The sequence below is a fragment of the Rutidosis leptorrhynchoides genome, chromosome 3, assembly GCF_046630445.1.
Source record: "Rutidosis leptorrhynchoides isolate AG116_Rl617_1_P2 chromosome 3, CSIRO_AGI_Rlap_v1, whole genome shotgun sequence".
In the NCBI taxonomy this organism is placed as follows: Eukaryota; Viridiplantae; Streptophyta; class Magnoliopsida; order Asterales; family Asteraceae; genus Rutidosis; species Rutidosis leptorrhynchoides.
In genome coordinates, this window is record NC_092335.1 from 201,435,095 (window position 1) to 201,446,192 (window position 11,098).

At 36.2% G+C, this 11,098-nt stretch overlaps 1 protein-coding gene across 1 annotated transcript; it reads right to left on the minus strand.

Annotated features, from left to right (window-relative positions):
- Positions 1–7,797: 7,797 nt before the first annotated feature.
- LOC139900760 (uncharacterized) lies at positions 7,798–10,239 on the minus strand. The gene is made up of 8 exons (XM_071883515.1): positions 9,687–10,239; positions 9,120–9,571; positions 8,797–8,865; positions 8,562–8,677; positions 8,422–8,441; positions 8,058–8,115; positions 7,969–7,985; positions 7,798–7,856 (listed from the first exon to the last, which is right to left on the minus strand). The coding sequence occupies exons 1-8, from the start codon at positions 10,237–10,239 to the stop codon at positions 7,798–7,800; spliced, it is 1,344 nt and encodes a 447-aa protein (XP_071739616.1).
- Positions 10,240–11,098: the final 859 nt, after the last annotated feature.

The following is an 11,098-nucleotide window of genomic DNA, read 5'->3' on the forward strand; positions in this document are numbered from 1 at the left end:
GAAGTTAAGGGTAAGAGACCGTTTGTAATATGAACGCAAACTCAAAACGATAATGCGATATAACTGAAACGACGACATTCGCCACCACTTTTAGTATATAAATGTTAATGTTAATGTTAATGTTAATGTTAATGTTAATTAATGTTAATGTTAATGTTAATGTTAATTAATTAACAATAATATGCATATTCAAGTTTCTCTCTCAACCTTTTTACTATACCATCATCTTCTCTCGTTCACACCATTTCCTAACCTACAACTAATTAGTTAAAAAGCAGTGGTACTAACTAAATTATACTACATCCGTCCCACCACAAGTGTCTACATTTCTATTTTGGGATGTCCCATTACAAGTGTCCATATTGTACTTTTAACCAACGAGAAGAGGTTATTTTGGAGAGAGAAGATTTTTGATTTGTGGAGAATGACGTTGGTGAGATTTCCTAAAACTATGTGCAAAAAGTAAGTGGACATTTATAATGGGACGGAGGAGTATGAAATACAAATCAAATGTGATAATAGTTGATTATATAGGTAACAATGATCACAAAAGCTGTTGACAATAGTTTTTGTTGACAATAGTTAGTTTTTCAAGATTTTCTAACATTTGATTTGTGAAGTTATCCATCGCTAAAACGTCTCCTTTATCAACAAACGATTTGTCCGAAAAATATTAGCTAAATTTTCTACCAAATTTTTAATGTTAGTGGTAATGTTCATTTCTTCTTCTAACACCGATAATTGCAATGATTCCATCTTCCCAATTTGTTGTTCACTGAGTTTCACATGGTTAGTAATTAGCTGAATTTTAAAATCATATTATAGTGATTAGTATTAGACACAATTACTTATATGAAATGACATCTATTTTCATATGAGATGTTAGTAAATATACATATATTACATTACATATTTAGCTAAAAATAAAAATAGATATTAGTTGCATATCTTTATCCAATTTGACGGTCGGAATTCAGCAATCCACGCACGAAATTGTTTTACATGAGACGTCCGCAATCCAAAAAAAATAATACTGAATACATTGATTTTTGCTGCATTACTTTTTAGATTCGCTAATTAAATATAATGTTCCACGATATTTTTGTTTGTAGACTCAATATCCTTATCAGTACGTCGCAACATCAATGTCTTTTGAAGACCTATAACCATTTGATTGTGTCCTTGAAAGCATATATTGTAAATTTCTCTAAAGTTAACACGATCTGTGTAATAAATCAAGAATTTTTGAAATGATTAAGGTTTATATATTCGAGAACAATATCCGATAAGAACAATATTGTTACTTTGTAATGTTATCTGTAAATATTACCACGACTGGCGTCATGCATCTTGACTTCTTGTAAATAATAGATTCTAATTGTAGATATGACTATGAATAATTAAATTTTTAGTATATTATTATCATTATTATTATTATTATTATTATTATTATTATTATTATTATAATAAACTTAAAAGTTTTAAAACTTACAAAAAATTAGTGGGAAGCCTATAGACAATCTGGGCCCCCACACCTCTAGCAATAGCAAAACCTATCCTAGTAAAAATATGAGCAGCAGCACCGGCACCAATATCTTGCGCCATCGAACTCTTCTGAACCCGTTTTAGCAAAGAAACAGCCTCCTTCTCTAATTCCCCAAGGGAAGAAAATGAGAAAGGAATGAAACCATAACCAATCACCAGACAACTAGATTCGTACTTGACCCGCTTCCGACGAGCCGCATTAATCACAGCACGTCCAGGGGCAAAGTCAGAAAGCTCAGACTGTGTCAAAGGAGAAGACCCTGTCAAGTCAACACAAACATCGCGACCACAATCTCAGGAATAAAGTAACACATCTGCAGGTCTGAGGGCCCTGTCGTTCCCTCCAGACAACCCAATGTCAACCTCCTTTCTCGCTGAAATCCCAGATCGATAACAAACATCAACAAGGGAATCCCGGACAATATTATGTCGATGCTTAATACCCTCCATACCAGCACAAGACACCGCGTGATCCCCGAAAATATCCCCAGTAAAAACCCTTGAACAGGCAGAGCATGTAGTGACCCGAACTTTTCCATGTTTATATATATTAATTGAGATTGATATTTACATGATTAAATGTTTCCAACATGTTAAGCAATCAAACTTGTTAAGACTTGATTAATTGAAATATGTTTCATATAGACAATTGACCACCCAAGTTGACCGGTGATTCACGAACGTTAAAACTTGTAAAAACTATATGATGACATATATATGGATATATATATAGTTAACATGGTACTATGATAAGTAAATATATCATTAAGTATATTAACAATGAACTACATATGTAAAAACAAGACTACTAACTTAATGATTTTTAAACGAGACATATATGTAACGATTATCGTTGTAAAGACATTTAATGTATATATATCATATTAAGAGATATTCATACATGATAATATCATGATAATATAATAATTTAAAATCTCATTTGATATTATAAACATTGGGTTAACAACATTTAACAAGATCGTTAACCTAAAGGTTTCAAAACAACACTTACATGTAACGACTAACGATGACTTAACGACTCAGTTAAAATGTATATACATGTAGTGTTTTAATATGTATTTATACACTTTTGAAAGACTTCAATACACTTATCAAAATACTTCTACTTAACAAAAATGCTTACAATTACATCCTCGTTCAGTTTCATCAACAATTCTACTCGTATGCACCCGTATTCGTACTCGTACAATACACAGCTTTTAGATGTATGTACTATTGGTATATACACTCCAATGATCAGCTCTTAGCAGCCCATGTGAGTCACCTAACACATGTGGGAACCATCATTTGGCAACTAGCATGAAATATCTCATAAAATTACAAAAATATGAGTAATCATTCATGACTTATTTACATGAAAACAAAATTACATATCCTTTATATCTAATCCATACACCAACGACCAAAAACACCTACAAACACTTTCATTCTTCAATTTTCTTCATCTAATTGATCTCTCTCAAGTTCTATCTTCAAGTTCTAAGTGTTCTTCATAAATTCCAAAAGTTCTAGTTTCATAAAATCAAGAATACTTTCAAGTTTGCTAGCTCACTTCCAATCTTGTAAGGTGATCATCCAACCTCAAGAAATCTTTGTTTCTTACAGTAGGTTATCATTCTAATACAAGGTAATAATCATATTCAAACTTTGGTTCAATTTCTATAACTATAAAAATCTTATTTCAAGTGATGATCTTACTTGAACTTGTTTTCGTGTCATGATTCTGCTTCAAGAACTTCGAGCCATCCAAGGATCCATTGAAGCTAGATCCATTTTTCTCTTTTCCAGTAGGTTTATCCAAGGAACTTAAGGTAGTAATGATGTTCATAACATCATTCGATTCATACATATAAAGCTATCTTATTCGAAGGTTTAAACTTGTAATCACCAGAACATAGTTTAGTTAATTCTAAACTTGTTCGCAAACAAAAGTTAATCCTTCTAACTTGACTTTTAAAATCAACTAAACACATGTTCTATATCTATATGATATGCTAACTTAATGATTTAAAACCTGGAAACACGAAAAACACCGAAAAACCGGATTTACGCCGTCGTAGTAACACCGCGGGCTGTTTTGGGTTAGTTAATTAAAAACTATGATAAACTTTGATTTTAAAGTTGTTATTCTGAGAAAATGATTTTTATTATGAACATGAAACTATATCCAAAAATTATGATTAAACTCAAAGTGGAAGTATGTTTTCTAAAATGGTCATCTAGACGTCGTTCTTTCGACTGAAATGACTACCTTTACAAAAACGACTTGTAACTTATTTTTCCGACTATAAACCTATACTTTTCTGTTTAGATTCATAAAATAGAGTTCAATATGAAACCATAGCAATTTGATTCACTCAAAACGGATTTAAAATGAAGAAGTTATGGGTAAAACAAGATTGGATAATTTTTCTCATTTTAGCTACGTGAAAATTGGTAACAAATCTATTCCAACCATAACTTAATCAACTTGTATTGTATATTATGTAATCTTGAGATATCATAGACACGTATACAATGTTTCGACCTATCATGTCGACACATCTATATATATTTCGGAACAACCATAGACACTCTATATGTGAATGTTGGAGTTAGCTATACAGGGTTGAGGTTGATTCCAAAATATATATAGTTTGAGTTGTGATCAATACTGAGATACGTATACACTGGGTCATGGATTGATTCAAGATAATATTTATCGATTTATTTCTGTACATCTAACTGTGGACAACTAGTTGTAGGTTACTAACGAGGACAGCTGACTTAATAAACTTAAAACATCAAAATATATTAAAAGTGTTGTAAATATATTTTGAACATACTTTGATATATATGTATATATTGTTATAGGTTCGTGAATCAACCAGTGGCCAAGTCTTACTTCCCGACGAAGTAAAAATCTGTGAAAGTGAGTTATAGTCCCACTTTTAAAATCTAATATTTTTGGGATGAGAATACATGCAGGTTTTATAAATGATTTACAAAATAGACACAAGTACGTGAAACTACATTCTATGGTTGAATTATCGAAATCGAATATGCCCCTTTTTATTAAGTCTGGTAATCTAAGAATTAGGGAACAGACACCCTAATTGACGCGAATCCTAAAGATAGATCTATTGGGCCTAACAAACCCCATCCAAAGTACCGGATGCTTTAGTACTTCGAAATTTATATCATATCCGAAGGGTGTCCCGGAATGATGGGGATATTCTTATATATGCATCTTGTTAATGTCGGTTACCAGGTGTTCACCATATGAATGATTTTTATCTCTATGTATGGGATGTGTATTGAAATATGAAATCTTGTGGTCTATTGTTACGATTTGATATATATAGGTTAAACCTATAACTCACCAACATTTTTGTTGACGTTTAAAGCATGTTTATTCTCAGGTGAATATTAAGAGCTTCCGCTGTTGCATACTAAAATAAGAACAAGATTTGGAGTCCATGTTTGTATGATATTGTGTAAAAACTGCATTCAAGAAACTGATTTCGATGTAACATATTTGTATTGTAAACCATTATGTAATGGTCGTGTGTAAACAGGATATTTTAGATTATCATTATTTGATAATCTACGTAAAGCTTTTTAAACCTTTATTTATGAAATAAAGGTTATGGTTTGTTTTAAAAATGAATGCAGTCTTTGAAAAACGTCTCATATAGAGGTCAAAACCTCGCAACGAAATCAATTAATATGGAACGTTTTTAATCAATAAGAACGGGACATTTCAGAGCATGCCGTCGAGATAGAGAACAATGGAACACCTAACCGGTAGCACAACACACATCGGTAAGTCTTTGCGTTCATCGTCTGACCCAACCCCAAAATAGGGACTGCCCTTAGCCAAGCAGAGGTGTGATCACTCTGCTGTGATTTCCATAAGGCCGATTGTCGGGGAGATAACGAAAAAGTGGATTCTGCAGAAGCGGTAACCTTTGTGAAAAAAACATCTGCCAATTTCTTCATGAGTAATGGGGCAGCGACCTCACTCGGATTACCTAAAATATCAAACCCAACCGTTTCATTAAACAGACCCAATGCATCTTCAAAAGCACGACCAAGACCAACAATACCCGCATGCCGTAGGAGCTTGGTCTGCAATCCAGCAGACTGTAATCGAGAAGCCAGAAAAGCATAATGACGAACATCTCCCGCAGAATAAACACCAAGCCCTCCAAATGCAAATGGCAAGGTGGCAAGCCGCCACTGCCAATCACCAAACCCAGGCCCTGAAGCAGTAACAATACGCTCCAAGGAAGATCGAAGGGCTCCATCGAAAGCGCGTTGAGCCGCCTCAAATATACTAGGAGGACAAGTACGCAAGGAAAAGTAGAGTTTAGAAACTCCCGTACATGCCCAGCAACAACAACTCACACTGAGGATCATCAAGCTTAGCAACCTTATCCATAAGCGCAATGGACTTGGTCACCCTTTGCATCACCAGTTCACTACTAAAACTAGGATCGGAACTTGCGGGGGCCCCAAGCAACTTAACACCATTTAAAGGCCGAGCAATATTAGGAGGAAAGACACCTACTTGCCTGCTGCGAGGGTCCTCCGTAGGCCAGAAAATTTCTGTTTTTTCAACGTTGAGATGCAGCCCAAAACGAGGCCCATCCTCCATAATCAAATGCAAAACCTTCCCCACCACCAAAGTGTCCCCAATAATAGTACCATCATCCAAATACCACGCCTGAAGACAAACCTCAAAATTATCTCTGATTTTAGAAACCAAGGGTTGTAGGACCAAAGCAAAAAGCAGCGGACCAAGGGGATCACCCTGTTGCACCCCCTGAGAAGACCATAATGTGTGGTTCCCATAATACAATCTGGCTGAATTAGAGTAGCAAAATTCAACCCACCGAGAAATGCTCGGACAAAGGCGGTGAACTTCACGTAACATGACCGTACGATCAACTACATTGAAGGCATTTTGAAAATCAACTAATAACATAGAGAGGCCAACATCAGAGCCACAATCCTCAATCAGCCGATTCACAGCATGAAGAATAGCCTCACCACCTGAAGAAACACCAACACCAAACTGAAGACCATCGAAGTAACTTCCCAAAGACTGGCCAACCATAGCAGCGCCAACCTTCGAAACAAGACGTCGCCAAACAGTACCCACAGCTATAGGACGACGACAGTTGGCATCCCTTTTCACACAATGATTTTTCATCTTCTCCCTCTCAACTAGAACCAACATACAAAAAAACACCAAACTTCAGGGGGCTAAAACGTAAATTTCTTAAAATAAAATAAAAATTCCACCCACACCCTTCGACAGCCTGTATCTTCCTCCTTACTCCGAGTTAAATTTCACCGACCATTCCGTTAAACCAGAAATATTTTTGCGAACAAAACGAAACTAACTACGTTCGAAACAGACACTTTTTAAAAAACGCTAAACACAACGACAACCCCTATCTTCCCGCTCGCCGCGAGTTAATTTTTTCCGACAGCTCCGTCAGACTCGAAATAATTTTATGGACAAAACGATACTAACTACATTCGAAACGGACACTTTTTAAAAAACGCTAAACACAACGACGGCCCGTATCTTCCTACTCGCCGCGTGTTAAATTTTTCCGCCAGCACCGTCAGCCTCGAAATAATTTTATCAACAAAACGAAACTAACTACGTTTGAGCCGAACAGATTTTAAAAAACACTAAAGACGACGACACCAACAACGACGCATAACACATGGGCGGTTTCCCTTATGTAAATAAAACTGCGTTAAATATGAATTCACCGGCCGAAAGTCCCCGCCGCATCGCGCGGGCCGGAACAGACTAGTTATTATTATTATTATTACTAGTGTGTAATGCCCGTGCATTGCACGTAGTAGGCAATGTTTCATTTTCAGGTTAATAAGCTTAGTTTGTAAGATAAAGCACTGAATAATGATTAACAGCATAAAACATGAGAGGGTGTTTTTGTTTTCATCCAGCGTCAAGGGAAGTCAACAATACACAGAACCAACAAATAATAAGTATTGAATTGAGAGTGCAAGGTACAGGTAATATCGAGTATAAGTAGATATCGACTGTCATGTATCAACTGAATAAATTTATTGATAGTAAACGTGAAGGAAAATAGTTTTTTGTTGGTTCATTACTACGGAGCAAAGAAAACCAGTGCTGAAGGCATGTTTGTAAATGCTATGTAGGGAGCATCAGTGGACGGTAAGGGAATTCAAAATAGACATCTTCTACTGGATTTGGCTATGGAGATCATGCATAAATTTACCCTGCAATGAACACGTGTAGGCTGTAATTAATGATCAGATAACAATAATTTTTCTACAATTGACAATGTACGCCAATGATATATGTAAAATGGGGTAACTAATCACAACGAAATATTGATTCGTCGACACAACCTGGGAATTCTAAAACACTGCAAACGAATATCAGATGTGAATAAGTAATAGGCATCTGATGTTGAATAATTTTCAAAGTTTACACGTACATAAAAAGCGACAAAGCAGTCCATGTAACCTGCGACTTAGCGGACTGAGACAGATTACCTGCAAAGAAAGTCAGGGAATAATGTTATTGCTATAATGAGAATCGGGTAATTGGCGTTTAAAGGATTTAACTAAATCTACATCGCATGTGAAAGTGCTAGAAAAGTTGTCTCTTCTAAGGATCAGGCAGGCTGCACGTCCCCCCACCCCCCCTTTTTTCTTTTCTTTTTTTGACTGGTTGTAACTGGATGGGGCTATGTAGGCTGAGGTAGGCTGCACGATTCTCTTTTTTTTTCTTTTTTTTTTGCGTGTTTTTTTTACTGTCTTTAACTGGATACGGCTATGTAGAAGATGCATAAATTTAACCTGCAACGAAAACGGGTAGGCTGAAATCAATGAGCAGATAACAATATTTTTTTTACAATTGACTATCCCTAAAAACTAATGTCAGATGAGAATAAATAATAGGCATTTGATGTTCAATAATTTTGAAACATTAGACGTACGTAAAAAGGGATAAACCAGTCCATCTCTGTTCTAAGCCTGAGTCAGGCTGCACGATTCCCTTTTTTTTTACTGTCTTTAACTGGATGCGGCTATGTAGAAGATGCATAAATTTAACCTGCAATGAACACGGGTAGGCTGATATCAATGAGCAGGTAACCATTTTTTTTTTTTTTTTACAATTGACTATCCCTAAAAACAATGTCAGTTGGGAATAATTAATAGGCATTTGATGACATTAGACGTACGGAAAAAGGGAGAACCCAGTCCATCTAACCCGCCAATCAGTGATTCGACACAAATCACCTACAAATAAAGTCAGGGGATACTGTTAATGGTATAATTAGAGGTGGGTAATTGTCTTTCAAAGTATTTAACTAAATTTACATAGCATGTATAAGTACTTGAAAACTTTTCTATTCCAAGGGTCAGGTAGACTTGACGTTTCCCTTTTTTTTTCACTGTGTTGCGGAGAAAGAGGTGCAAACAGCATTAGTATAGCAGATTATATGATTGGTTTAGGCTGACCTTTAAATGTTTGGAGATATGTTCGGAAAAACTTCCTTGTACACCACATTTCTGGTGTGGTGTGGCAACGCTTCAGGGTTGTCATTCACTATGAGTATTTTGAGGCCATCTGGGTTGGTTACCCTTGAAAGAGCGACATATAGTTGACCGTGGCTGAAGACGGGTTTAGGTAAATAAACACCTACAAATTGGAGTGTTTGACCTTGGCTTTTGTTAATCGTCATTGCATAGCAGGGTTTTATGGGAAATTGTATCCTTTCCATAATGAACGGCCATTTTGATTCGGTAGAAGTGAGGACTATCCTTGGTATAATATCCATGGTTCCTATGTGTGAGCCGGTTATAACCCTAGCATATAGGACAAATTTCTGAAACTCAGTTATAATTAATCGGGTTCCATTACACAGACCAGCGCTTGGGTTTATGTTACGTAAAAGCATGACAGGTTGCCCTATTTTTAGTTTGAGCTTGTGCGGAGGGACACCTGGGAAGTTCAACTTATTTAAGAATTCAACTGGGTATGATTGATGTTGCTCTAATGCGTCAGTGGAACCTTTGCAAATTTCATCTGAGCTTTTATAGTTTTTTTTTTTTTGCACCATTTAGCCGTTTAAAGATATGCTTGTTAATCTCAGTGACATCATCATTTCTCGGGGTTAAAATTGCGCGTTCACGCAAATAATCTTCGTCGGTTTGTTTTAGGCTGAACTCCGGGAAAATAGCATCAACAATGGATTCATTTGGGCTTGGGTCCGGGCTTAGAAGGAACTCTTCTGGAATTTCAATCCATGTTGGTTCGTCCTCACCTTCTTTTGCATGCACAGGTAGTTTACCATCTCCTATATCTAGAACCCATTTGTTGAACAATTGCTTGCGAGTGTCAATCGTGCCATCACTGGTGTATTCATTCACTCTCATTATCCGTGATAGTGTATGAATTTGACAGAATTTCCATAGGTCGGATCGGTTGATGCAAGCTTTTACCACCTCTTGCCTTTTGCCTTTTGGTATCACGGGTAAAATCTGTCGAAAGTCTCCCCCAAGTAAAATAGGCATACCTCCAAAGAGTTTTCGTCTATTTTCTTCGGCTTTAGCGCCCAGAATATCTAGCAATGTTTTGTCCAATGCTTCAAAAGCGTATCGCTGAGTCATTGGAGCTTCATCCCATATTATCAGTCTATTTTCATGGAGTAGTGCAGCCAAATGTGTGTTTTTTTTTTTACCGCATGTGCTATTTTCCAACAATTCAAGGGGGATCACAAATCTGCTGTGTGCAGTCCTGCCACCTGGTAATAGCAAGGAAGCTATTCATGTATTTTATAAGAAGTATTCAGCAGCTAATGTAAAGATATGTATAGGTAGTAAAAAAATTAATATGGTAACTGATTAGGTAGAGTATGAATACCTGATGAAGAAACGACAAGTACAATCATTCGTTCTGACCTTAACTTGGTAAGGAAGGTGTTGTATAAGAAAATTTTCCCCGTGCCCCCGGCCCGTACACAAAAAACAGGCCACCTGCTTGTGCATTTACGGCTCCAATAACGCTTTCATACACTTTAAGCTGATCAGGGTTCAAAGAGCTTTAAAGGCTGTCATGGACGGTCTTCAACTCTTCTATGTTGTAGTTTAACTCTTCTCGGATTAAACGATTGTCTAGATGGCTTATGAGGGATGGATCTGGTTGGGGCAGGTCTGGAAAATCTGATAATGCCTTGCCATTTTTGTTTAAAAGCATTTGTATTTCTGCTAAGCAATAATTTTGAATCTGTGCCTCCGTGAGAATCATATCTGGATACCTTAACTGTATTCGTTTTTTATGCAGGAAGTCATCCGATAATGCTTCGCAGATGATAATTCTAAAAACGAACATATATTTCATAGCATTATCCCTCAAGAAAGACAAGCTTTTAGTTGCAATTGTTCTATTTACAAGTGATATTCGTTTAAATAATAAAAGGTGAAGACAAAAGACAGATTCGACGAATTGAAGATGCAAACGACCAAAAAG

Excerpts from the sequence above, each read along its gene's own strand:
- LOC139900760 (XM_071883515.1), bottom strand. The coding sequence starts at position 10,239 with ATGACTCAGCGATACGCTTTTGAAGCATTGGACAAAACATTGCTAGAT. Across the intron at positions 9,572-9,686 it reads TATCTTTAAACGGCTAAATG|GTGTCCCTCCGCACAAGCTC; the intron begins GTGCAAAAAAAA and ends TGAACTTCCCAG. Across the intron at positions 8,678-8,796 it reads CCTTTTTCCGTACGTCTAAT|GTTAAATTTATGCATCTTCT; the intron begins GTCATCAAATGC and ends TGTTCATTGCAG.